The following is a 27,828-nucleotide window of genomic DNA, read 5'->3' as shown; positions in this document are numbered from 1 at the left end:
TTAGATACAGCGTTGCGGCAGAGCTCCCAACCGACGGACATTTTACAATCAGATCCCTTTAATAAGCTTGCCATCACCCACTATTAACTGACAAATTTCATAAATAATAGGACCTAAATTAGAAAGTTTGACGCCAAACGCGCGGCTGTCGCCAGACACACGGTGCGCCCATGCGCCGCCTTTCCGCTGGGGAAAACCCTTCCCTCTGTTGCTTCCGTCACCATCCCCTCTGGGTCCGGCCCGCTGGCGCCGCCGGATCCGCGCCACGTGGCGGGTGCACGCGCGCACGTGGTGCGCCAAGTCCACCTGGGGCGCCTCATAAATCCCCGCCCACCCCCGACCGCCAGCCCCCAACTGCTGTTCCCCTCCAGCCCGATTCGGCTCGGACGCCTCCCAGCTTCTGCCCCGTCCGTCGCATGGCGGCTCCCCCAAACCCTAACCCATAGATCCCTCCCCGCGACCCAACTCCCAGGCTCTGCTCCGGTCGCCCGCCGCCTCGCGGCCGTGCCCCGCCGGCGCGGCGCCACCGGCCCGCTCCGCCCGCCCCACCGCCGGGAGAAAGGCCCGCCTGGGCGACCTCCGCCCGCCGCGCGAGGTAGGGGGTCCGTTCCAGCCCGCTCTGTTTCTTTCCTCCCCCCCCACCCCCCCCCCCTCGGGAGGGGATTGCGCTCGCACGGCGAGGCGCGGCGCGCGCTGGTTCCCTCCGCGGCGCTCGCGCGGCTCCGTGTGAGCACGGGGCGCGGGCTCGCGAACCCTAGGTTGTTCCGTCGTGCTGGTAGGTGCTTGGCGCGGAGGCTCGGCGCGGTTCCGCGCTCCATGGCTTAGGGTTTGCCCGGCGGCTGCCCTTGGGCTAATTCTTGGAATGCCTCTTGTTCTATTTGCTTGCAATGGGCTGGGACGCCTCCAACATTCGTTATGTGCCGGATATCCAGTTAGGAGTTGCTCAGCATTCGCTGTCTTTTGAGTGCCTGCCGCTGTATTTCTTTCCAACAGCTAAATGCGTATAAAATGCTTTCTTTGTCCACATACGAGTTGTCTGAGTACATCTTGCTGTCAGGTGCAAGTCTAAGAGAACTGATCACGGAATATATGAAGTAGCGGCCGTTGGATGACCTTCTCTATGGATTTGAACGCATCGCCATTGCCTGAAGATGACGAGCAGCAGCCATATGAAGAGGCGGTTGAGGTTGAGTATGCTCAGGAGGAGCGCGTCGAGTCTGCTGTCGCGACAATGCGCAGGGTATGGAACTGTCTTTATTGATGTTGGTTTTCGTTCCACGTGCCATGCACTTGGCACCACTGATTGCTGATTAATTACGGTACGTGTTGTTTGGTATGCACGTGTACAGTTGCTTGGTTGGCATTATTAGCTGGATAAAATGGCCTCTACAAAGGGAGGAAGCTGTTAAATATACCTTAGTATGAAGACACAATGGTCTTTGTAGTGAAGTATACACTAGATTTGTAGCTAGATCCAATGATTATATATGAAGGGCGATTTACTTTGGCCGCCTTTATTTTATACAGGTTTGCTATGTGCTCTTTATGCATGTGTCATGCTGTTATTGAAAGTAGCGAGTCTACCCAGTAGGGGGTAAACTGCCTAAACAGTTTATTTTAGTCTTCTTTTCATATTTAGCATGCAACATTGTTATAATTGATCTGTTACCTATACCCTTTATTTGATTCTGCTATTCTTGACAGGAGCGTGAAGAGAGACGCAGGAGACTAAAGAGAGAGAAGCAGGATGATGGATCGAGGCTACATTCCCAGCAGATTAGGAATGATTATGTTCCTCAACCAAAAAGACCTAGTCGCATAAAAGAGGCACCTCAGGGTACGAACTATCGAGCAATTTCTGAATAGTTTGGGTTGTTGATACAGTTGATTGTCTGTTCCGCCTTCTGTTCCCTCTGTTGATTTGTTATTCTTTTGTTCCACTATCCTTTTTTCATTTGTTGATTTGGTATGTATTATCTTGGTGCAATTTCAGGCTGGTTGGACTGTCCTGCATTTGGAGAGCCAATAGATAAAATCATACCATCCAAGGTTCCTCTTGATGAAACGTTCAATGAGTCGGTGCCTCCTGGGAAACGATACTCCTCGAAGCAACTAGTTAACAAACAAAGAAAAGCTGGTCGCGATGTAAGTATTGCTTGCTTGTTTGTTCTTGCGGATCATACTCTGGTCCCTCCTACTGTATTGATTATTATGTGAAGGTAGTTCATTAGTCCTGTGTTTGGTTAACTTCTGATGTATACTGTAATTTCGTTGGTTGACCTCAACCCCTAGAAGTGAATTTCTTTTTTTGATTGTAACCCTAGTGTTCTAGAAAGCAGTAGGTGATAGCTGGCACCTAGTGCCTAATTGGTGGGCTATACGGCGAGTACATGCTAGATAGGAGGGTGATTTTAGTTGTCTGGTGCTCAAAGGCATGGTAGGGACTAAGGAGGTCACCTTTTTTAGAGCAGTGTGCGCTTGTTTTTGGTCTTCTCTTGCTAGCAGTCCGCATTATATCCTTCTTTCACTTCCTTTTCTTTGACCTATATTGATATCTCCCCTTCATAGATACACCATATTTACTTGCTCTATGCTCTGAGATCCTTCCTTCTAGTGCCATGGTCTCCTTTGGTGCCCCTAAACAACAAAAGAAGGCAAGATGGTGGAGTCATCTGTACTAGCATAACAAAAGAACAATTTACTTCTCTGTGATGTGCACACCAGTGTTTGTTCCAGATGATCTAGAACCAATGTTCTTAAGGCATTGCCTAATTGTTGCCTAGGAAACAGGATGGTCGCAGGGGTTAAGGCGTTCCTGACACAGCCAAAAGAGGGGAGGAAGGGGGAGGGACCATGGAGGGGAACCTACTGGCAAGTGTGCCAGCTCATGCCTCCCTTTGTTCAACTGTAAGGGTTGGTGGTAGAAGCTCCATCTGGATAGGAGTATGGGGAGGGGGTATTCAGGAGTGTCGGAGCCGTGGAGGTGCTTTGGGGGTGGTGTGCTTTGTCACGCTTGCGGTGGTGTTGGGAACCAATGAGGCATCATGCAGTGGATGGCATCGGGAGCTAGGGCATATTAAGGTTCAGGGAGGGGTGCTAAATGGTCTTCTGGCTTGGGTTGCGTTAAACTTGACTAGTGGGCTAATTACTTGTGGTTCTGACCTGATGCTCCTACTTCTACTTTTATTATGTCCAATATATTTGTGTGTGGTATCCGCCTTGGCCTGCCTTATCACTTCACCTTAAGCGCCCAGGTGATAAGAAGGGGTTAGGTCACTACATCATCTAGCCTTAAGCACCATTGTTTTGATCGATGGAACTAATGGCTCGATTTCGAAGTTGGATATGCCATTTGACCACTTCTCTTAGAGACAATCCATCCTACCTGACATTCTTAGATCTAACTCAAATTAATGGAACTGCTGAGATTTGAAGTTAGTTCTGACATTCCCCTTTGTCAAAACACCCCTTTATAATCTTATATAAATATAAGGACATGTATTCCATATGCACATCGGCTAATAGATAACAACCTATGGCAGGTGAACTAGGTAGTGTTTGTTGGACTTCTCTATGCAGTTATAGTAGCAGTTTAGTCTTTTTTTTTGTTACGCTAATTCTTATGTGTACACATTCCCAGTTAGTGATGTCAAGGTGACAGAACATGCATTCTGTATTAACTTTTACTTTTCCCTTTTCAGATAGGCCTTGTGATTGATTTGACAAATACCACTCGGTATTATTCACCAGCAGAATGGACAAAGCAAGGTACCAAGCATGTCAAGGTGAGAGCACTTAGCTTAAATGTTCTCTTGTTTCTTGAAGACCTTTTTTCTTATCTTAACTAACACTAACATGTTTTCATTTTAGATTCCATGCAAGGGAAGAGATGCTGTACCTGATAATGAATCTGTTAACGTGTTTGTCTATGAGGTAACACCAGTCTATGGATATATCTTTCACCAAAAGCAGTATCTTTACTCTGGATGTTGTATACATATATGCCCCCCCCCCTCTCCTGGGTGGGGGTAGGGAGGCTTAGTTGTCGCAATTATATGCATCACATTCTTTGGCACCATAATTTATGCTCCAAGCTGGTTCAGTTATTGTACCTTCCTTATTTAGTAGTCTTTTGTTTATGGCATTGTGGACAGATAATCAAGTCGTGTGTGTCATGAACGCATCCCACTTTTCCATGTTCTGCTCCATGCTCATCATGTTACTAACATGAAGGGGGTGTGCACCCTTTTTGCATTTTGTATTGTTGGATCCTCTGTGCCTTAATGATTTGGACACTGCATATCAGTTACCACATTTATTTTTCCCTAAAACATGCTTGGGGTGTAAATGGACTAGATAGTCTCCCAATTGTCGCCAATATCTATGGTTAGTCCCCCTTTTTTCTGCTTAGAACATATTGATAAATAGTTACGGTGTTTGGAAGAGCTTCCCGTAAGCCATCTCTGTTAACAAATTTTGCTGTCCTTTCAGGCGATGATGTTCCTTGATCGACAGAAGCAATCAAAGAATCCTAAATATATCCTGGTTCACTGTACCCATGGTCATAATCGTACAGGTTTCATGATTATTCATTACCTTATGCGCACACATGTCTCTTGTGTTGCTGAGGTAGGCAAACTAGACCCTGAATGTTATTTCACTTGATTTAATTCTTCAGCATTTCATGACCACTTTGTTTTACTAGGCAATAAGTATATTTGCTCAAAGGCGACCACCTGGCATATACAAGAGGGACTACATTGAAGCACTATATAAGTTTTACCATGAGGTCCCTGAGAATATGATGATAGCATGCCCTCCAACACCAGAATGGAAGAGACCTGATGATCTTGATTTAAATGGCGAAGCTAAGCAGGACGACGATGATGATAATGGTGATCTTGAACCACCAAATGTATGTATTCTCTTCTCCAAAGTTTCTAAAGAACTTTTGGTTCTATTTTCAGGTTTATGGAATTCCTATAGAGTTAACTATTTCTTGTGTCCTTGATATACTTATTGTAATGTTTCATTGCTAAGCAACACCTTTTGCATTATTTTGGACTTATATTTCTTACTATCTTGGCACCTGGTATGTTGCAGAATGAATCTGAGGTTAAAGTCATCACTAATGATGATGTGTTAGGGGATGCTGTGCCATATGACCAACAAGAAGCTTTGCGTGTCCTATGTTATCGGTTGCTTGAAATGCCCCTTGTAAGTATTATCCTTTGTACTTCTACCTAATGTGTATTAATTCCTAGCTATTCATAATGATAATGTTATACAAGAATAATGATAACATGAAGGACGACCATAACCTCTTTCCAATGCCACCAATTCCATTTCTTGTCTTAGATTCCATCTTCGGTAGCTAATTTTATATCTGGATACATATAAGTTGGCATTGAGCAAATCCATGAATGTGTACAGTTTGTTCAATGTCATGCAATGCAAGCCTTCAATGCAACAATAGCTCATTTCACATGCAGAATATGGCAGTGTGACATGCTGGCAAGATACACGTTAGCTTCGTACTAAATTAAAAGGCAGGATATTAATGATGTTTCAACATGATCTGTCTGGAATAATTACAAGTTCAGCTCATTTATGTAGTTACAGTATTACAGTATTTTGGAAACTCTGGGAACTTAGTATTTGGTGTTTTTTTTATTTAAACTTGTTTCAGTGCTTAGATATATCATGCTTGCTATCAATTTCTATGCATTATTTAAGTTACTGCATGTTTTGTAACTTAAATTTCTGGAAGTTTATGCATGTCCAAACAAGTAGTGTTTTTTCTTATTTTTGTTAACTTAGGGTGCTTGGATCTTTATTTGATTATAGGTAAGAGGGCACACACAATTTCCAGGATCACATCCAGTCTCTCTTAACAGGTGAGTAACATTAACCAGTAACTCAAATTTCTCTTACACATTTTTTGTGCATTCTGATATTCTTTATTCCTGATGTAAATACATAATCTTTTAAGGTACCATTAGAGTATGCAAATTAACAAAAAGTCCTAAGTTGATAGGCAGATACATTGACTAAGCTTAAAGTATTGCATGGTGCAGGTGTTTTTGGGATTCTCTCTCACATACTTGTTCTACGTTCCTGTAATCAATTGCTGTTTGATGTCATGATTCAGGCTGTGGCTATTGAGCTTTGAAACAAGATCCATTTGAAATTGATGTTTTATTTGTCTAGTATCACTTTCTTACAGTTTCGAGACTTTTTGAGTTTTGCTAGTTTGAATGGCAGACTAACATAGTATCATAATTGAGTCTTCATTTCAAATAAAATCATTTTGATTTTGGACCAGACAAGCGTAATCAGCTCAATCCTGTACTGAGCTCATGAGCCCAATAAAGTTCCTTTCTGCCAGCCTAATAATCAGTCCTTTTATCATTGACAATGTTTGTTACAGAATTCTCTACTCTGAGCATTAAAAGCGTTGTTATTTCCTTATGGACACTAACTTAAGTACATATACCCAATATGTTTCCTTTTTGATCTAATTCTCCTTTTGCTATGTTCAGTGAGAATCTACAACTACTTAGACAGCGATACTACTATGCTACATGGAAAGCTGACGGAACACGCTATATGATGCTTATAATGAGAGATGGCTGTTTCTTGATTGATCGGAATTTCTGCTTTAGAAGAGTCCAGATGCGCTTTCCCCATAAGAGCCTCGAAGTAAGGCGCCCATTGTGCTGGGAAAACAATAATTGAACATGACTTTGCAAACATCTAACCTTATGTCTTTGTTATAAAGGGTCTGCATGATATGACCTTGGTTGATGGAGAAATGATTATAGACACGGTACCAGAGTCAGGATTGAAGAGAAGGTACTTGGCATATGATCTGATGGCACTTGACGCTGTGTCCAAAACCAAGGTAAATATTGTGTGAATATCGTAACAATGTTTTCTAGTCGTTCGACTAATCGCGATTAGTTGCGATTAGTCGGGCTTATCGCTCACTTGCTACCAATAAGGGTCAGCGACTAGGTCTGAGCGACTAGAAACCTAGTCGTCCGGTTAGTTGTCAACTAACCATGATTAGTCGTCCGATTAGGCTTGAAAACGATCAGATTTGAGATAATGGGCTGGCAATTAGGCCCATTAGATTTTGGGTATATATTTCACAGCTGCAGTGCTTCTGAGCCGCCTCATCCCAAAACGCCCGCCGTCCGTCAAAAATTCACACCGCCGCCGGCGCGTCCAGCCACCCAGGAGCATGCTGCTGCTGAGGAAACGCCCAGGGGCTCCATGCCTCCCCGCTGCCAGGAGATACCCGCTGCCCAGGAGCTTCTCGCCAAAATTTATGGTGTTGATGCTTGCTATATACTATGTACTGTATAGTATACATATCATATCGGTCCTAGATGTACAGGACGTCTATACAGATGACTAGGTTCGACTAATCGGCCTAATCGACAACTAATCTCGACTAATCACCTTATTGGTGCCATGGCGTCTAGGTTCGATTAGATGACTGTAAAACATTGATCATATATAAAGTTTTGTTATTTTTGACTTGCTCCTTTATCTATCAAACTATGGTACCATCCGTCTTGAATTATTTCTTGGAAGCTGCCTGCTATGTCCACCATCCATGTTTTGCACTGATCTTCACCATAATCATCTGTGCGTAGCCACTTTTTTCCTCTATCGGCAGATGGGACCACAATGCTCATGTTACCACACGATTCATGAACTTTTCAAGTGTGTAAATTATATTTTTGCACTGTAACCCCATATATGAGCTCGTATTGTACAGTAATAAACACAATCGTTATTTTCTTGTTGGGAACTTTAACTTTGGAAATTTGTATATGCAGTTGCCGTTTTCTGAAAGGTGGAGAATGCTGGAAGATGAAATAATACGGCCACGTTATCATGAGAAAAAGCAGTTTGAGAGTGGTGCTAAGAGCAATCCTTTGTACAAATACGACATGGAACTGTTTTCGGTATCAGATTCTAAGACTCTTTGAGTTATAATGTTCCATTTTCATGAGTCCTATAAGCAAATTTTCATTTTTTGATTATGTGATGCTACCAGGTTAGGAGGAAGGATTTTTGGCTGCTCTCCACAGTTATGAAGTTGCTTAAGGAGTTTATTCCAAAACTTTGCCATGATGCTGATGGCCTAATATTTCAGGTAAGGTTTGTCCTCTGTTTGTTTACTAAGACTAAGAAGATGCTAAGTTTATCAGCTCTGTGGCCTGTACTCATGTATCAAGTTTTTTTTTTCCCATAACATCTGTTCAACTTTGTGCGGACATGATACCTCTATTCGACTTTTCTGTTTGTCTATTTTAGTTGTTCACACCTAGAGAGTTGAAGAGATTCATCTGTGGTCTTTTAAATAAGATACATCTGTTCAACTTTCTGTTACTTCTTTGTTCCTTAAAAGTGGTTTCGATTGGAGTTCTTTTATGTTTTGTGTCACTCATGGAGTAGATTCATATTTGCTAGTCCTACATATAGCTAGAACACTTTGTTAACTAAATAACTATTTATTTTGTGGTTTGTTAACACTCATTTTCAGAAATTTGGAGTAAATTTTGCTTTTAATTGGCTGATATGCTTCAATTGTTCTTGCAGGGCTGGGATGATCCATATGTAACTCGTACTCATGAAGGTCTTCTAAAGTGGAAATACCCTTCGATGAATTCAGTTGATTTTTTGTTTGAGGTTCTTATGACCATTTTTTGAACTGTTTTGTTTAAAATGATTGTAGTCACAATGAAGATATTTTTTTTTGATATTGGGCTTTGTTTTGTCATATCTAACTGTTGCAGCTTACAAACGATAATCGTCAGCTAGTTTTCCTTTATGAGAGAGGAAAAAAGAAACTTATGGATGGTGCTCGGATAGCGTTTCCAGGTAACATGCACTTCAATTTTCATGATGACTTTGTGTTGTCAGCTTAAGTTGCAGTAGTTGTTTTCAACAAACCTAAAAAAATATTTTAGGAATGTGATCCTCAAACCATTTCTTTTTCCTTTTCTTGCTCATAAATTTCCTTTTTATATTTCATTGAAAATATTATATTTTATTTGTTGTATATTCACTGCTAATGATGTGAAACTTGTGCAGACGAAATAGATCCACCCTCTGTTGCTGGGAGGATTGTTGAGTGTTCTTGGAATAAGGAAGAGCAGTGTTGGGCCTGCATGCGTATTCGATCGGATAAATCGACTCCAAACGATATCAACACATACCGAAAGGCATGTTCTCATATACTTTAGTACATCCTTTGCTGATTTATTTCTTTAAGCTATTGCTGCATGCGTATTCCAGAATATGCAAAAGGTCGAACTCATCCTATCAGAGTTAAAACTGGATCTGCGTTGTTCTGTTGGTACTTGAGCATCATGTTTTGCCCTTGGGTGCATTTGGATGAGAAAGCAGAACTATTGCAGTGTTCAAATAATTTATTCGTGATAACCCACAGGTGATGAGGAGCATCACAGATAACATCACTGAGGAGAAGCTTCTTGAAGAGATTGATGAGATCAGGCGCCTCCCGATGTATGCTGATAGGATAGCGCAGGCTCATGCGAAGATGGCACAACATCGGAGGAGATGAAGAACGCCAGATTAGAGTGCTAGTCTCTTTGCGATAGTGCTGGAGTGCTCTCCTACCGTCTCTGGCCAGCGGCTGGTTCCGGTAGCTGTGTAATTAGTAGAGGTTTCAGTAGGGCCCCTATGATGATGGCTGGCTGGGTCTGGCCAGCCAACTAATTCTTTGCACCTCCGCATTTGTGCCTCCCAACCCACCTGTATAGGCGTCGCCGCAGAGTAGTTGCATCATTGCATGTAAATCGTGTATTCTATGTTCTCCTATATTCTCTCCTATGGTTTTTATTTTTCATGGGTGTAGAATAGCGTTTAACAAGAGGGAGTGTTCTAGGTATATTGGTGTATGCTTTGCCTCCTCTCTCGGTGTTGCCTTGCTAGAATAAATGTAGGGTGTACTGGGTTGATATCGTGTGGTTCATGTGCATTATAGGGCTTAGAGTTGTGCGCTCTGATGTCTTTCTTGCGCACCCTATCCTATATTCTTTTTGGTTCATCCAAATAAAATAGTTTTAGCGAAAATGATTTTGTGACACGTAACGCGATGGAGCTTTTCCACAATTTAAATCACATGATTGGCAGTTTGTCTCGTGTCCTACCATGTTTATGTTTGAACTCTAGAGAAGCCGTTCCTTTGATCTGATTGCAGCCGCTTGCCACCAGCGCACCATCTTTAGAGCTAAGTTCTAACAAACATCTCGTTGGACGGATTTTCCTGCGAAGGCGCAATGGAAAAGTTGGGCCATTTTTTGGCGCTTCATTTACACCGGCGTTTGTGTATTGTTCTTAAATGTTGCATAACTTTGAATGATATCCTAATAAAATGCAGATTCGTCTTATTGGATGACGGGGTATCAGTAACATTCCTGTCATCCCGGTACGCCTGATTTACACAATAAATACAAATCATTTGATGTTCCCGTAAATGACATTTGGTGCTGTTGCATCACAAATTTGTCTTCAAAGGTAATTTGAACTTTAAAGTTTGGATGAACGTTGAACACCACTTGCAACTCAATTTCTTTTTATAGCTCTCAAGTAGGGTTTGTAAGGAATTCGCGCTGCATCGTAAACTGCCTCATTTTCATCTAAGCTGCACGGATAGAAGGGATTGAAAACAATGACATGTCGCATATAACAGGGCCGTCCTTTGGTTGGACTATGAAATTAAGCTCTTTATGAAATTTATTATTCCCTCATGTAACGTATCCTCTTCATGCTGAGTAACTAGGTGCTGCTGCATCCTTGAGGTATTTTGTTTTTTTAATATCATTTAATCTAGTCATTAAAGAAAAACTTAGGATTGACAAACTTTAAAAAACAACATACAATTGCCAAAGCAAATTGCGAAAATATGTATGATGAAAATAGAAAAAGTATCTAGTTTTTTCCTTGCGGTTTAGCAAATCAGAAATAGTCAACTACAAAGTAAAAATTACATATTTTGTCAAAAATTATGATGGAAATTTGATACTTTTTCATTTCCAACATATGATTTGGTGAAAATATATTTTCACCATTTGTTTTACCGATTATATATTATTCCTGATATTTCGTGAATCCTAGGATAGTTTAGTAAATACTGGATTAAATGATATTAAAAAAAAGCATGTCCTTGAATGAAGTATATCGTATGCTGGCAGTTCTTCCCTCATGTTGTGCCCATCTGGGGCCTCTGATGTATTATCTATTCTAACTTTGATGGATGAGCAGAACTCCTGTGATTTGTTTAAGCAACAAGAAAGATCAAGTCTTATGAGAAAGGAAGGATTTCTCAAGAAAGTCTTTATTACTTCCAATGCGCATCGACACATCCCTGTTACAACATGAGCCTCACCAGAGCAATTTTATTGTATGAGTACATGAGGTGCTCCACACATTTATCATACAAAAAATGTGCCTTGCTAAATAGCATTATTTCGCAGACTGAATGAAACCTTTGATGTCGAAAGCTCCATCAGAATCAGTTTTTGTGATCACACCCTGCAAAAAAATCGAAAAACTCTCATCAGCCCACAGCATATCAACCAATGTTCTCCGCAAGATGTGGGGCCAATAGCAACACTGCTGGACACAGAAACATTTCAGAAGTGGGGAGAAGCATACCTTCTCTGTTATGATTGCAGTAATCAGGTTTGCTGGAGTAACATCGAAAGCTGGGTTCCAGACTGATATACCGGATGCAGCAACTTGCTTTCCAAGACCACCTTCAGAGTTCAGCAACTCCTTGGGCGACCTTTCCTCTATGACAATTTCTTCCCCAGATTGGAGGGCGAGATCGATGGAAGTTACTGGCGCTGCCACATAGAACTGGACACCATGATGCTTTGCAGAAATGGCAAGGTTGTATGTGCCAATCTTGTTGGCCGTGTCACCTTGAAATTTTATAAAGGAAACACAGTCAACAGTAGGAATGTTTAGTTTTACATTGATCTGACAAATGATGTGGATACTTACCATTTGCTGCTATACGATCAGCGCCAACAATGACTGCCTGAACACGCCCTTGTTTCATCAGCGCAGCAGCAGCAGAATCTGCTATCAGTGTTGAAGGTATTTTCTCATGAACCAACTCGAAGGCTGTAAGCCTGGATCCCTGGAAATTGACAGCAAATCAGCTTATAGAGACAGCATTGAAAATATTTATCTTAATATAGATGTTGAAAAGGTTGTAAGCAGTTATCACTATTGGCATATATGTAATCTAACTAGAATAATTAGTGGTCTAATCATTTGAGTTATTGCCAGAAATGTAAATAGCTCAAGACATATTGCACATCACAGGTCAAACATTGATATGCTAAGTCAGAAGTTTAATGGCAATGCAAATAAAGGAATAGCTACCTGGTTAAATGGACGAGTTTCAGTGCAAAATGCTTTCTCTAAAACTCCACCAGAATGAAGAGCACGAATAACCCCAAGGGCAGTTCCATAACCAGCAGTTGCAAGACTGGATTAGGGAGAAAGCAAAATAAAGTAAAGTTGCATAAGGAATTTGCATAAGGAATTTGAGCATCACATGAAGAAAGAAGAAAAAGAATCATCTTGAGTTATCATTTACCTGCCCGTATTACAATGGGTCAGAACAGAGATATTTTTTGAATTTCCAAGCTGCCTTTGAAGAAACTCGGATCCATGTGAGCCAATAGCTTTATTATCTGCCACATCATCAATAAGCATGGTCTCTGCAGCCTCAATGTAGACCTAATTGAGTCATGTGAAACAGTGCATATTCTAAGTAATTGTATTCTATAAATAATACTCGTTTCAACATAATATAAAATACACAGTATAGCAAAAATCTCAGCAAACATCAGCAAACCCAAAATTATATTCAAGCTAGATAATTATAAGCTTTTGCTTTTGACACTATGGTTCCATGTGAAAGCTTGAGAGAAACTTTGAAGTGCCACACCTTCAAGAAATGTTTGTCCATACTACTATTTTCTCACTTCACATTTGTTCGATCTCTTAACATCACTTCATCAGGTTGGTTACTTCTCTTTATATTAAAGAAATACAAGTTGCAGGAAAGATTAGCTATACAGTATTATCGTTCACCGCATAAACATAGTGTATTCATAATGAATTATTTCTGCATTTTTTTAACTATTCACAAGCAGAAGGATGTACAAAACCTTGCTATCAATGTTGGTACCTGAAAGATAGCCTTGGCATCTTTCACATTTTCAGCTGTCTTTGACACCAAAGTCTGAAGTTTTGTTGCAGCATCAGATAGGTTCACTGCAGTTGGGCGGCTGATACAGAAATAAATAATAAAATGAGATTAATAATGCATGACTAGAAGTATACATATGTTTAGAAAGGATGAACATAAGGACATAACTTGTTGCACGCAAGTAGGAAAGGAATTAGTTGAACTATGCTTACCTGGATACAAGGTATTCTAGTTTCTTAGAAACATAAGAAGCTGCTTCTGCAGGAGTACCAGTGAAATCTAAACCAGAAACTTCCACGGCTAATGCTAGCGCTGCTGCTATTGCTATTGCCGGAGCACCACGGACAACCATGTCTCTGATTGCATTCCTGCATAATATTGTGTAGTTTAAGGCTAATAGTATAATAGAAGAATCATTTTTACTAAAGAAGAAAAAATATTGACAGGAGCTGGCATCTATATTCTTATCCAGTGGTATGCATGTGTCAATGAGGCTGTAGGCTAATCAGGAGAGATTACAACAAAATTACTGGAAGTACCTTCTAATTTCATCAATGTCAGTTCACAAGGCAAGGATGATCACAGATTCAGTATGATAGTCTTCTGCAGCTCTACTGATGAAATTACCGTAAAGTACTATAAAAGGAACAGTTGCAGACATACAAAAGATGGGCGAAAAAAATTATCCTGTGGAATTGACTATAACAATGACAAAGGCTAAGTTCTACTTAGTACTAATTCATCTTTTGAACGTGATACTTACTACTAATTCACCTTTAGATTTCCAGCAACTGCTAAAGTTCAAGGCTGCTCGAGATAAAACATTTACAGATATGACACAAGCTGCAGAAGATAAATACATGCATTGCATATCGTACCCACTGATATTTTGTAAACACACAAATTCTTGTCTAAGGATAGATGAATAGCAATTATACTCAGATAGGTTTCATTATGTGAATGAATATGGGTTCATCATCATTTCCTATCGAATCATATAATCCCTCCTGTACTATGAGACCACATCAAGTGTGCCTCCACAACAATTTCCCCATCTACTTTGTCAGGTCACCTAAAGTTCACTTCTCAACTAGTCAAAAGAGTTGAAAAACCTCAATTTCAAAAGGAAGGCTAAGCTCGGCGCTTTAGTAGCATCCTCCGATTTTAAAAAGGGAAACTTTTGCTGTCGACCACTGAAAGTCTCATGCTTCTGCAGACTGCAGGACACCACTGCGCTTTTCAGGTTCAGTAAAATAACAGCATAAAGTTCGTGCGCGGAGTTTTCTTTTTCAAGGAAAGAAGAAACCCCGAACCCGAAACCACCGTCCTCCCTCAGTCCCTCGTCACCGTCAGATGCGAGGCGGGGAATGACAGAGCCAGGGATGAACCAAGAACGTGGCGCTGGATACTAGCAACCGGCAAAAACTCGTCTGCTAAAGCAACCAAGAACGAGGAGACGGAGCGACCAAGAGAGAATTTCCATCTCACCAGCCATCGGCGGAGTCCTTGACGTCGATGTAGTCCACCTCTAGCGGCAGCTTCCTCTGCGTCGGATCAAAGCCAGCGCAGAATGAATCAAACCCAGCCGAGAACCCGTCCCCCGGTTCCCACGCAGCAGGGAAGGGGAAGGAGAGGAATCGAAGGAGCAGCCGGACCTGATCGAGGAGGCGGAGCGCCCCGCGGGCGTAGATGATGGCCTGCAGCGCGTCGGTTCCCACCATTCCGGCGAAGGGGGCGAGGAGGAAGGCCGGCGTCCCTGAACCGGGGAAGAAGAGAAGATTCGGAGGACCTTTTTCTCAGGTGAAGGGGGAGCAGAGGAGGCGAGGCGAGGCGGCGCGTTGAGTGAGCTGAGCCCCCGTGAACTCTGCCTTATTCGTTTGCGCACATCGGGACTAGAGTTCAGCCCGGTGCCCGGGCTAAAAGAGGGAAAGGAATCTCTCCCTCTCCGCGCTCTTTCGCACTGAGGCCCTTCGCACCACGTCCAATTCGCGCGTCGGCCCGCGCGGGGCCATGGTCGAACGGAGCCGTCGCCGGCCGGACTAGGCCGACGCAGCCGTCGTAGTAGGTAGCCGCGCGGCGCGGCGCCGCGCCTGACGTGGCGGCACGAAGCATGGTGGATTTGGTTTCTTGTTAATGTTAATCTCGGATTGGGAAAAAAATTCTTTGGAAAAAAAATCAGCGGGAGTCGGCGGCACGAGTCATGCCGTTGCCACGCCGTGCGTTGCTTCCTACTCGCATATGTGGAGAATAGACCACTCCGGATGCCAAGAGGCAAGGGGAATATCGATCAACCTTCCCCGGTAGATTGTTTGAGACTTTGAGAGGAAGAGAAGAGCTGAACTTTGCATCTTTGATCAATTGCATAGTTTATTTTTTTTGTGAAATTTGATCAACTGCATAGTGACGTGGCTATGCGGGGTTGGGAGAGATGTATGAACAGGAGGGCGCATCAAAGTATTATTTTTTAGTGGACAGCAATTGCATTGGCATGAGGAGAGGATAGTACAATTGTATATATATAAATGTGGGGTTTTGACGCCACGGATTTATATGTAAATCGAAATGAGCATAACAAGTGTGTGTAACCATATTTGGAATAATCTCTTTTTTACGGTTCCAACCCGGCTTAAGCATGAGCTGTACTTGGGCAACTCTTTTAAATAGAAGCTCCTGAAAGGCCAGCTCAAAATTAATTTTTTTCGGTAAAGAGAGAGCTCTATTAATTACTAAGAAACAAGATTACAATCCTGAGCAACTAATTGCTCGACACAAGCAGGACAACGGTTGCGCCACACTGCACTATGAAACAACCGGATAGCTAGCTGTGCCAACTCACGGGCAACACCATTTTGCTCTCTCTTTATATGATGGACTCGAAACGAGGGCAATCCCCAGGCCGCCTCAGTGGTTACTTGTACAACGAAGGTCGACGATGATCGCTGGTCAGATGGCTTCCTGAGGATGTTTACTGCAGAAAGGCAGTCTGACTCCAAAATGGCCGGTAAGGGTGACCATTCTGCAGCTAACGAGACCCCTTCTCGGCATGCCAGCAGCTCCACCTCTTCTGCACTGGCGACGTTGGAGATGACTCGCCAAGCAGTCAGCAAGACTGAACCTGCCTTATCACGACTCCAATGCTGGCGTCTCCATTCTCTTTAAAGGCACCATCAACGTTTATCTTGATCACGCCTGCTTCTGGCATCTGCCAACGGGGTTTCATACTTTCTTTTGCACTCGATTTTTACTAGAGCTGCCCCACACTTGCTTCCCCTTTCTATCCAGAACTGGGTCTTGTCGGATAGTGAACATTGTATCCCAGTAATTCAGCAGGAACCCAACGGATGCTTCAATTGATAATTTCCTTGCAGAGCGTGTCAATTTTTTATTTTTTTTTTAAAAAAATAGGGTTCTAAACCCCAGCCATATAAGATGACTTAAATCTGTGCACACGGATATTCGAACCGTGGTTGCTAGCTCCACTCTACAATGAGCTAGCCAACCAGGCTAGAGTCAACCAGGCCAGAGTGTGTCAATTCATTATGCACAAACCAACATCTCCACAAAATTAGCATGAGCTTTCCCATCATCTCCGGATCATTGTTATCAACCACCCACAGGAGACATTCAAACCCTGCCTGGAGTAGTTCTTGCTCCTCTGGTAGCTCCCAGAATTCTATCATGGCAGATCGCAACATTCTTGCGTGAGGGCACATTAAGACCGCATGGTGTGCATCCTCATCTCCTCCACATAGCTGGCAGGTGCTCTTTCTCTCCATCTTCCGTGCAGTTTTGTTTGCTTGCGTGGCCAGGCCATTGTGTGCTAGCTTCCAAGCAAAAACTTTCACCTTTGGTGGGATTGGCAAGGACCACAATTTCTTCCAGACCGGACGATCTCCAGATGTGTAGGAGCTCGAGCTTGTTCTCCTTTCAGCTTCTTTTCCATCCATACCCAGTCTGTAAGCACTTCTGACTGAGAAGCATCCTGTTTTTTCATAGTGCCATGCCACTATATCCTCATTACCCCTGCTAGGTAATTTGATCTTGAGGATTTCTTCAACATTACTGTAGAAGAATTTATTCAGGACCTCTATGTTCCATTGTCGGGAATCATCATGAATCAATTGGGAGACCCATTTAAGTCTACATGGACGCTTGCTGCCGATTGGACGTAAAGACCACATCCTGGGCACCCACTGGTGTCTCCATACCTTAATTTTTGTACCATCCGCAACTCGCCATATGACACCCCTCTTTAACAGGTCTAAGCCATTGCATAATCGCTTTCCATGTTGGGGAAGTTTGTGAAGGAAACGCAGTGTCCAGAAGATCCCCATTTGGAAAGTACCTAGCTTTCATCAGTTTTGCACACAAACTCTCTGGATACTCAATGAGCCGCCATGCTTGCTTTGCCAGTAGATCCTGATTGAATACCTGGAAATCCCAGAACCCCAACCCTCCTCTTGACTTGCATTGGTTGAACTTTTCCAAGCAATCCAATGTGTTCTTCTATTATCATCATCCTCCCCCCACCAGTACCTGCGAACACCATGCGCTAGCTCTTCGCAGAAGGATGCTGAGAGGTGAAAGATGCTCATCGTATATGTCGGGATAGCCTGGGCTATAGCCTTGATAAGTAATTCTTTTGCAGCTGCAGAGAGGTGTTTTTCTGACCACATCGCCATTCGTTTGCCCATACGTTCCCTCAGAGGTTGGAAATGTTCCTTCTTCTGTCTTCCATCTGGGTCGGTAGGCCTAGATACTTTGCTTCAAACTCGATCCTCTCAACCCCCAAGACAGCTCTAATATCATCTTTTCTCTGGGTCTCCAGTGATTCTCGACACAAGGAGGGAACATTTTTCCGGACTAAGGAGTTGCCCCATTCCCCTTTCAAATCGAGTGGTGAGGTTTCTGACATTCGTAGCTTGTTCTGTATTTGCTTTAAAGAACAAGAGAGCATCATCAGCGAACAACAGGTGTGAATTCCTGGAAATTCTGAGTTCCTCGATAACATTGTCCTGCATATCTTTTTGTATAGCAGAGGAGAGAGCATCAGCAACAAGAAGGAACAAATAAGGCGAGAGAGGATCACCTTGGTGTAATCCACGGGATGGTTGGAAGGATTCTAGAGGAACCCCATTGAGGCACACTGAGTAGCGAACGGTGGTCACACGCGACATCACCCCTATACCCCATTCACTCTGAAAGCCTAGCCTCACTAAAACCTTTTCCAAGAAAGACCAATCCACCCGATCATACGCTTTTGATAGATCCAGTTTATACGCACAAAAATTATTCCTTTCTGTTGCACCCTGCTGAATTGCATGCAAGCACTCAAAGGCAATAATGGCATTATCTGTAATCATGCGCCCAGGGACAAAGGTACTTTGCTGATGCGAAATCAGCTCATTTAAAAGCGGTCTTAATCTGTTCACCAAGCACTTAGACACAATCTTGTCTAGCACGTTGCATAAGCTGATAGGTCTGAATTCTGAAAAACGTTCTGGATGAGGCACTTTAGGGATAAGAATTATGGCAGTATCATTGACTCCATCCGGCATCACCCCTGATCGGAAAAATTGCTAGACAGCAAGCGTAATCTCCTCCTTCATCATGCCCCAATTTCTTTGGAAGAATCGCGCCGGGAACCGTCCGGGCCTGGTGCTTTCAATGGGCCGATCTGAAACAGTGCGTCCCCAATCTCCTCCGTGAACTCCTTGCAAAGCATCTCGTTCATATCCTGTGTAACACGCTGTTCAAACAGGGGCATAAGTAATTCAGGATCAACTGTGACGTCTTTGGTAAAGAGGTTCCGGAAAAACTCCCTAGTTAGATCACTCATATCTTCCCCATCATCACACCATTGACCACTGTCCATCTTGAGTTTCTTGATTCTATTCTTTCTCGATCTCCACTGAGCCTTTTGGTGAATTCTTTTTGTGTTTCTATCACCTTCTTTGAGCCAGGAAACCCTCGACCGTTGCAGCCACATCATCTCCTCTCTATATAATATTACATTCATTCGGTCCATGGTGATTTTTATTTCCCCGAGCTTGACTGGTCGCCATTGCTCTGTAAATCCTCCAATCTCTGTAATTCCTCCAATCTTTTCCTCAGCTATTCAAATTCCTTTCGAACTGAACCGAACTTGTCAAGACTCCATTGCGGCAGCGAGGACATAACTTCCTTTTAGCGCCTTTGACACAGCTCCAAGGCATGGTTTCGCACCTGCAGCCTCCCAAGCAGCATCAATTTCCACACCTAGAGATTCCTCCCTCTCCCACATGATCTCATACCGCATGATCCTGCTCTTCTTTGCCTCAGTATTTTCCTGGTACATTCGCAAGAGAATTGGACAATGATCAGAGCATGGGGATACAAGATGTTGCACCGCAGCAGCAACAAACAGATTCGACCACGAGGGGGCAGCCACCACTCTATCTAGTCGCACCTTAACATTTCTGCCCTCCTCTCTTATTATCATACGTCCATGGTAACCCGGAGAAACCCAAATCATGCAGGTCACAGTCGTCCAGCACGTTCCAGAAATCCTCCATTTGCTTCTCCCCTCATCTAGTTTCCGAGAAGTGTTCAAACTGCCATAGAGCTTCATCAAAATCCCCTAACATTAGCCATGGATCTTGTGATTTCACCTTTATCCGTTGTAGTAGCTCCCACATCTGTTTCCTATCCTCCACACGCGGTTCACCATAAACAAAAGTGACCCGAAAAAGAGGTGAGGTCGGGGTTTCTTGTACTGTAACATCTATAAGTCTGTTGCACATACCAATCAGCTTGACAGAGATTGATTCATCCCAAAAGAGAGCAATACCTCCACTATTTCCGTCGTTGCCCACAGATAAGCAGCCTTTCAAACCAATTCGCCACCGCAGGTTCTTCATCCTTTCCTCACTTTGCCCAGTTTCCGAGAGAAACACCAGCTTGGGGTCTGCATAAGAACAGTCAAATCTCGAACTGTCCGGGAGTTCCCCCCACCCCCTGGCAGTTCCAAGCGATTGCATTCATTGCTCCTGGTGGGGCTCGTCATGAGCTCCTACCAGGTTACCAGTCATAGCTGGGATTAAGTCTTGCGTCTTGCTGCGATTTGAGAGTGAACCCTCCTCCGTGTGCTCCATAATTTCCCCCTCCTCTATCTCCTTCTCATCAGATCCGGGGTCAAAATGCACACCCAAAGAAGCTGATACAGTCTGGTCCACCACCAGACCTTCCTTGGCAATCACCTTAATTGAATCCTCCACACAATTCTTCTCACTCCTCTTTAATTTCTTGCTGCTAGTGGCAGGCATTATTTTTACATTCACTTTTCGATCACCCACTGATCCCAGATAGCTTCCAGCACCCTTGCCATTCACCTGCCCATCCCTCTGGCCAGAAACTTTCCTTGATGCACCTGATAGAATCTGCGGTTCCAAAGAAGATCCATTGCTAGAGCATGACAGTGATACAAATTCCTTACTCGATGGGCCCTTGGCCTTAAGTATCATAGCTGAATCTTGCAGCTGTTCCTCCATGTTCATTTTCGCCACATCGGCAGCCAAATCATGTGTCACATCTCTTGACTACCCTTCCCCTCCACCAATTTATGCACCTCAGTCTCCGCAGCATCGCCATCATCCTCCCTCCCCTGCTGAAAAGGATAAGTAGCAGGGATAAGAACTGGTTTCAGATCCTGTCTAAAGCCCCTACCGTTTCCACTTGCCGCACTTGTTGGAGATAACACTTTATCCTTTCCAACTCGTCTTTGCAAGGTGCCAACAACACACCTCTCATCCCCTTCCAGGTGGTTCGACTCCTTTAGAACCACCTTGGGTTCTTGCAGATACGCTTTCTTCTCTACCATTGGGCAATTCAGCAAACACCTTGAGGGCAGAGTGGATTGGTATTTTTCATGGAGAGGTATTTCCGGTGGAATTTGAAGGCTGCCCTTGTCCCTTTCAAAGGATCCTCCATCGACCTTGTAACCGGCCCCTTCATGCCACAAATTATAGTCTCTAATTACCTGTAGTTTCTTTTCCTCGGGTAGCACCTGAGGCTTCCTCCCTTCCTTCATGAACTTCTTCAATGCCAACAGTCAATTGAGTTGATGACGAAATTGCAGGGCCTTCGTTGGGCAGCAATTGAGTTGTGAATCCCTCCCTCTCGTCACCATCTTCTTTAAGCTCAATAAAATAATGAGTTGGTGATGGAATTTCAGGGCCTTCCTCTGGCGGGATATGAGATGTTGATCCCTCCCCCTTCATGAACTTCTTCACTATCAAAAAGATATAAAATTGGAGAGCTTGCACGACCTGGATCTGGCGGATTCTTGTAGACATCATCCAGAAATTTTGCTAACTTGGTTTTCAAAAAACCCAGACGTAATCTCAGGATGCGTAGACGGGTGTCTAGGTTCTTCGAGTTTATGGTGGCTACTGTGGCTCTGGATTGGAATTCAAAATGATTTTGCGATTTCCTTTGGTTGTGGGTGATGGCATTGGCTACAGAAAAGGGTTTGCACGAGTTTCGGGTTTCAGGGATCGGGTTGCATCGATTTGTGGGTGGGTTTCCTAGTTCATCGCTGAGGAGCCTCGGGCAAGGAACAGTCACGGTGGTCATCTCAACAGTCGCCAGTCGCTGATACTGCAGTCAGTTATAGCTCAAAATTAGGCCCCGTTTAGATCGCAAATCTTTATAACTTTTGGAACTTTCTGCTACTGTAGCGTTTTCATTTGTATTTGATAAATTTTATCTAATTATGGATTAACTAGGCTTAAAAGATTCGTTTCGTGATGTACAACTAAACTGTGCAATTATTTATTTTTTTATATACATTTACTGCTCCATGCATGTGTCCCAAAATTGATGTGATGGAGAGAGAGTGTAGAAATTTGGAATTTTGAAGTGATCTAAACAAGGTGTTAGTTTACTTTGGGAGGTTTTCCTACTTTGCACTCCAATTCAATAAATCAAATTTTTAACGAGAGCAAATAGAGGGAAAGCTTGTAAAATTTTGCAAAGAGAAAAACTAAAGCAAACAACTTGGTTGCCATCTCTTTGTTCGTCTACTCTACTCTGACAATATATGTTATTAAAAAGTTTGCCTTGCACAAGATTAGCAACGCTATCCCCGTCATCTGTGGACCCACCTGCCAGGGATCGACATCCCTGATAGTATGCAACTCGCGGCCCACCTGGCAGCCTCACACAGTCACACTAACAGTAACAATCCAGAAAAATCGCCACACAACTACGCCATTCGCCGGGCCCACCATGAGAAGCCTGCCGGACCCACCTGTCAGTAGCATGGCTTTCCAACCACTCGCCTACTAATCCTCCATTTCCACATCGCTCTCATAAACCCCTAAACCCCCAGAACCTTCTCCTTCTCCTCCCCCGCCGCCGACAAAACCCTAGCCCCCCGCCATGGCCCTCGCGCTGCGCCTCCGGCGGGCCCTCGCCGCCGCCTCCACCGCGGCGCCCCTCCTCCGCCCGTCCGCCTCCCTCGCCCGGCCTCTCCCCCTCGGGCCTCCCTCCGCCTCCCCGGCGGCGCCGCTCCCGCGGGCGCCGTGGCGGCTCCTCCCCGGCGGCGCCGCCGGGTTCCGGTCGACGGCTGCGGCGGCAGCGCGGGGCGGGGCGGACTACGGGGCGGACGACAGCAAGATCTCCCCCGACGAGATCCTCTTCGAGGGCTGCGACTACAACCACTGGCTCATCACCATGGAGTTCCCGGACCCCAAGCCCTCCCGCGAGGAGATGATCGAGACCTACCTCCAGACCCTCGCCAAGGTCGTCGGGAGGTATGACGCGAAGCATATTCTCTTTCCATTTCGAATTCGCGACGAAATGCGTGATTTTGTTACGGATTGGGCTTGGTGTCGCTGTGAATTGGTCCTCAATTTCTTGTGGATGGTGAAATGCGATTCTGAATTGTGCAATTGCTCCATGTTGCGCTACGGCTTGTGTGTGTCATGGGGGATGAGTTGGGTGTTTGATCTAAAGTGCTGCTTGCCTTGGCATCCTTGCAGTGCTGAAAGGAACTGGTAGTCTTTTTTATTTTGTTAATGGCTTTATACCAGCTTTTAGTAGCTCCAGTTGAGAAATAAGAGACGTGTCATAATGCGTCAGTTGAGAAACATTGAAACTATGGGGCAACTTTTTAACCCCACATTAACACAAACTATGGGGCACCATTTACTTCTGGCATGATAGGGTCTTGCTTGCATTGGAGTTAAACTGAGAAAGGTGTATTGAGCATGAGTGATTTAAGGGATAATATGCAAGCAAGTTTGCAATGAACATACGCATTAGAAGTGGTCACATGAACATATTAGTTTGTGTTAATGTGGGGTTAAAAAGTTGCCCCATAGTTTCAAAACCATCTAACTCCTTTCCTGTTTCTGACTTTATTACTTCAAACATTTCCAGGGGTAGTTTGGGGCATTAATTAGTGTCGGTCCACATGAGAGTTTATGTTGAAACTTGAAAATAGTATATCAGGGCCCTCCTGAAACTAATGTCTATGTCTGAGCTGTTGTATTGCTCTGTCTTTCTTCTTAAGGAACTGTTTGCTTTCTATTTTAACTTAGAATAGTTATAGTTGATACGGGAAAGGGATGGATATTCACTTTGTAGGATTAGTAATCATGACCTCGTTTTTTTTGTAATATAAATTTCAGTTGATAGATGATATCAAGTTATTGTTCTTTTGATTGCATTATTATACATATTTGGTGGCATACCTCTTAACTACTCAAGTCTTTGACTTGTTGCTGTTATAGCTAACAACTTTTGTTATGAGATAAACAACTAATTCAATCAATCGCAATAGATAATATAATTTGCCTCATTTGCTGGGCTCTGAATTTTTTGTAGTTATGAGGAGGCTAAGAAGAGGATGTATGCTTTTAGTACAACAACCTATATTGGTTTTCAGGCTGTAATGACTGAGGAAATGTCAGAAAAATTCCGCGGTGAGTTAAAGTATCCAATTCAATTTTTATTTTTCTTGCAACCGATACGATTATGACTTCTATAGTATTTACCTGTTTGTTTTGGTATTTTGGTCAGGTTTGCCTGGAGTTGTTTTCATTTTGCCGGATTCATACCTATATCCAGAGACAAAGGAGTACGGAGGTCTGTTCTGTTCTCATTTTTTCTTTAATTTACCAGTTATTAACTTGGAACACCTGGTTTTTTCTTGTACCTTGTTAGTGAATAAGTGATATGTACATTTCCTTGAGTTTGTACTTGTGCCATGATTTAATGCTTTTACTTAGATACTTGGTAGAATAGAAACTCATTCTGAAATGCATTGATTTCACCAGGAGACAAATATGACAATGGTGTGATCACTCCAAGACCACCGCCTGTTCATTATAGCAAACCCTCAAGGACTGATAGGAATCGTAACTACCGAGGAAACCCCCAGGATGGCCCTCCACAGCAAGGAAATTACCAGAACAGCCGCCCTCCACAAGGAGGTTATCAGAATAGCCCGCCACAGCAAGGAAACTTCCAGACATACCGCTCTCAGCAAGATGGAAGAAGCTATTCCCCACAGCAGAATTATGCACAAGGTGTACAGGATGCTAGAGGTTTTGGGGGGAATGATTATGCAGACCGTTCAGGTTACAGTGGACCACCTGGTGGCTTCCAAGGTCAAGCACCTCGGTACCCAGGGAATCCAGCTGGTCAAGGTCAAGGTTACAGCAACCCCCAAGAGCGCAGGAACTTCTCGCAAGGGCAGGGAGGAGGTTTCAGGCCTGGTGGCACTTCACCACCTGGATCTTATGGCCAACCATCAACACCTGGATCTTATGGCCAGCCATCACCACCTGGATCTTATGGCCAGCCATCACCACCTGGATCTTATGGCCAGCCATCACCACCTGGATCTTATGGCCAACCATCACCACCTGGAAACTATGGCCAGGGACCTCCATCAGCATATCCTGGAGGTAGCAGAGTTCCTGGTGTGAATCCCAGTTATGATGGGGACAGCAGACAGGGGACAGGACCGGCATATGGTGGAGATAACTGGCAAAGAGGTTCTGGTCAATATCCTAGCCCAGATGAAGGACAAGGAAACTGGCAGGTATGAGAGCATTTGACATAAAAATTTCACTTTATTAGTGGTATTACTATTTGCATTAAAGTAAAGCTGTTTCGATTGAATTCATAAAGTGATACCTTGTACGTAGTGTTTGGCCAGTTTTAGATTGAATTCATAAAGTGACTTTGAGTAGGTTCAGATTTCTTACTACAGCTTTTCTGCATGTTAAATGATTGTTTAGATTTATGAACTAATTTTCCGTCAATACCGATGCCCTTCTATTTGTTGAAATTCCTTTTTTTAGGGTGCTGTGATAGAATTGTGGGAATACATCAAACCAATTTTAACAAAATGTAGCTAGAACTGATTCTGCAGCATCCTTTCTTCAGAGGAATATGCCTTTGAACTTCGATTTATTGTTTTTTCTAGAAAATAGTTCCACCCACTTTTATAAAATGCAGAAAAAAACCATTTGTGATTTGTCTGTCAGCCATGCATTGGGGTTACTAGCTTACCAGATTGCGCAACACTTACTCCAGCTAAGTTAGTACACACACTTAAGTTGTCTATATTGTGTGACATAAGAAGCAACCAGGCACAAATTAGTGTTCCTCTAACGCATTTTTATAGTTGCTGAACCATATCTTCTACTAGCGATAGCCTGTCTGTATCAGGCGCATGGAGAAGCATTCGATGACCAATAGTGTTTGAACTTATGCCATGTATTGCTGATTACTGACACTTATTCTCTTTGCTGTTGTGCAGGGTAGGCAGTAAAAGCTTAAGCGTTCCACTGAAGACAAACGTGAGACTTGAGATGTAGAAATCCCCACCTGTAAAATAAATGACTGGTGCATTACACTCTTTTCTCTTGCATTCAAACTCTTAATTTACTGGCATGTGTTGTTACCAAAGTTATGGATGCAAACTTATTTTTGTTCGTTGGTCCGGAAGTTGGTATTTTTAAACAACGAAGAATGTGGAACGTTCTTTTGTCTCTATATCCCCCAACTGCTCTGCTTTTATCGATTCTTTCCCCAAGAAAGTCTTTTGGTGAATATTGCTTGTGGTGATGCCTGTAACTAATGAACTCACATCATACACTTATACATGTTAGTTCGGAGTGGAATTGCTCATTTTGTGTGGCTCTCGGTTGCACAACAAATTTACAGCAAGAGGCCTAACATTTTTCGATGATACGGGATTTTCGTTTCTGATATGCATTCATGCCTATACTGATACGCTCGTCCTTTTTGCCTATATTTGCAAAAGGTTCTGCATTCCTTGTCCTATCAGGCGCTGCTTGCTTCCCCGTTTTCGAAGGGAATGTTGCCAGAATTTTTTTTCCTCGACTAGTTCGATGCTCGTTGACAGTTGCTGAAGATTTGCTCCTACCTTTGAAGCAATGATACCTTTCGGATGCTTTGGTCGACCTTAGCATTGGGCATCTTGGTCCGTTCAGATGCAAGTTGTGCATGAGCATGAGATTTCAAAAGATTTTGGGTGAAGTCAACTACGGGAGGGAAATCCACATGATTCTTCAGGAAAGTTGAAATCCAGCTTTTAGGCTATGGCAACCTCCAGCATAATTCAAAATGCCCGAATCCAGAATTTGCCCCTTTGAACGGAATAAAGTTTGTCATAAAGGGCAGCAAATACATGGGCGGATCATGTTGCAGCTACTGGTTTTGCTTACAAAGTTATTATGTACTTGGTACATCTGTAAGGTAAATTTATGGGACTCTTGTGAAAATCATGTCCTAGCTTAGCTTCTATCACAAAATATGCATCTATTTAACATTTTTTTTAATGAAGGAAGCTTTATTAGCAATAAACTTTCGGCTTCTGCAACAAGTTGAAAAAAGAACAAAATCAGGGCAGAGCACTATAAGCAACACCTGAGTAATCATTCTCTCTGAAGGTCTAGAATTTCCGCGTACCTCCATCCCTGCCATTGGTTTTCAACTCAACGCAAATGGCACCATACCTTTATTGCCATTTGAATGGAGCAAGAGGAGGTCACAGTTTCCATCCAAAGAAATGTGGCAAGCATCATGAGCATACATGTACATTATCAAGGTCAAACACTACAACAGTGATTCTTTTGTAGCACTAATACAAACATGCTCTTTTAGGAGTCTCACGATTTTCACAAAAGGGGTGATTTAGCCAACTATACCATGGCATAGCCTTGAATCAAAGAGATGATTAGGCAATGCACGACATATACCTTTAGTTCTCCCTAAAACCACGGCCTATATGGAAATCAAAGATGATCTCTAAATCTTCTTTTTCTCGAGAACATGTAGGAGAGCAGTGTATCTTTGTATTAAGAAGGAGAAATTCTCGGAAGGTTTACAATGTGAGCTACCCATAGGCGCTCATGGCGAACCAACACAATGTAAGGTTTACATCAAACATGATCTCTAAGCCCACAACAAGCACTCTACAATGATGTCAAGGCCTTGCACTCGATTCTTAATTAAGAATTTTTACATGCGGCGAG

The 27,828-nt window shown here is 43.3% G+C and overlaps 3 protein-coding genes across 3 annotated transcripts; 2 read left to right on the top strand and 1 right to left on the bottom strand.

Moving 5' to 3' along the window:
- The first annotated feature begins 362 nt into the window (after positions 1-362).
- LOC112902508 (mRNA-capping enzyme-like) lies at positions 363-10,001 on the top strand. Its single transcript, XM_025971632.1, has 18 exons — positions 363-595; positions 1,058-1,240; positions 1,705-1,837; positions 1,994-2,145; positions 3,702-3,785; positions 3,871-3,933; positions 4,492-4,629; positions 4,706-4,915; positions 5,104-5,217; positions 5,848-5,897; positions 6,543-6,702; positions 6,782-6,904; positions 7,851-7,979; positions 8,072-8,170; positions 8,617-8,706; positions 8,814-8,898; positions 9,112-9,242; positions 9,470-10,001. The coding sequence occupies exons 2-18, from the start codon at positions 1,109-1,111 to the stop codon at positions 9,602-9,604; spliced, it is 2,028 nt and encodes a 675-aa protein (XP_025827417.1). The 5' UTR covers positions 363-595; positions 1,058-1,108; the 3' UTR covers positions 9,605-10,001.
- A 1,361-nt stretch (positions 10,002-11,362) lies between these two features.
- On the bottom strand, positions 11,363-15,318 carry LOC112903502 (methylthioribose-1-phosphate isomerase). The gene is made up of 9 exons (XM_025972769.1): positions 14,929-15,318; positions 14,762-14,817; positions 13,486-13,641; positions 13,253-13,352; positions 12,656-12,798; positions 12,439-12,544; positions 12,052-12,190; positions 11,701-11,969; positions 11,363-11,577 (listed from the first exon to the last, which is right to left on the bottom strand). The coding sequence occupies exons 1-9, from the start codon at positions 14,992-14,994 to the stop codon at positions 11,509-11,511; spliced, it is 1,104 nt and encodes a 367-aa protein (XP_025828554.1). The 5' UTR covers positions 14,995-15,318; the 3' UTR covers positions 11,363-11,508.
- Positions 15,319-22,608: 7,290 nt separating this feature from the next.
- LOC112903235 (multiple organellar RNA editing factor 1, mitochondrial-like) lies at positions 22,609-26,323 on the top strand. Its single transcript, XM_025972467.1, has 5 exons — positions 22,609-23,067; positions 24,143-24,240; positions 24,338-24,403; positions 24,595-25,364; positions 26,088-26,323. The coding sequence occupies exons 1-5, from the start codon at positions 22,694-22,696 to the stop codon at positions 26,097-26,099; spliced, it is 1,320 nt and encodes a 439-aa protein (XP_025828252.1). The 5' UTR covers positions 22,609-22,693; the 3' UTR covers positions 26,100-26,323.
- The last annotated feature ends 1,505 nt before the right edge of the window (positions 26,324-27,828 follow it).

This window comes from Panicum hallii, chromosome 8, assembly GCF_002211085.1.
Source record: "Panicum hallii strain FIL2 chromosome 8, PHallii_v3.1, whole genome shotgun sequence".
Lineage (NCBI taxonomy): Eukaryota > Viridiplantae > Streptophyta > Magnoliopsida > Poales > Poaceae > Panicum > Panicum hallii.
The sequence above is the reverse complement of the archived record's forward strand: the minus strand, read 5'-3'. Positions and strand labels throughout refer to the sequence as shown.

Excerpts from the sequence above, each read along its gene's own strand:
- LOC112902508 (XM_025971632.1), top strand. The coding sequence starts at position 1,109 with ATGACCTTCTCTATGGATTTGAACGCATCGCCATTGCCTGAAGATGAC. Across the intron at positions 3,786-3,870 it reads AAGGTACCAAGCATGTCAAG|ATTCCATGCAAGGGAAGAGA; the intron begins GTGAGAGCACTT and ends TTTTCATTTTAG. Across the intron at positions 5,898-6,542 it reads CATCCAGTCTCTCTTAACAG|TGAGAATCTACAACTACTTA; the intron begins GTGAGTAACATT and ends TGCTATGTTCAG.
- LOC112903235 (XM_025972467.1), top strand. The coding sequence starts at position 22,694 with ATGGCCCTCGCGCTGCGCCTCCGGCGGGCCCTCGCCGCCGCCTCCACC. Across the intron at positions 24,241-24,337 it reads AATGTCAGAAAAATTCCGCG|GTTTGCCTGGAGTTGTTTTC; the intron begins GTGAGTTAAAGT and ends TATTTTGGTCAG. Across the intron at positions 24,404-24,594 it reads AGAGACAAAGGAGTACGGAG|GAGACAAATATGACAATGGT; the intron begins GTCTGTTCTGTT and ends TGATTTCACCAG.
- LOC112903502 (XM_025972769.1), bottom strand. The coding sequence starts at position 14,994 with ATGGTGGGAACCGACGCGCTGCAGGCCATCATCTACGCCCGCGGGGCG. Across the intron at positions 14,818-14,928 it reads CGCTCCGCCTCCTCGATCAG|AGGAAGCTGCCGCTAGAGGT; the intron begins GTCCGGCTGCTC and ends GATCCGACGCAG. Across the intron at positions 12,191-12,438 it reads AAACTCGTCCATTTAACCAG|GGATCCAGGCTTACAGCCTT; the intron begins GTAGCTATTCCT and ends GTCAATTTCCAG.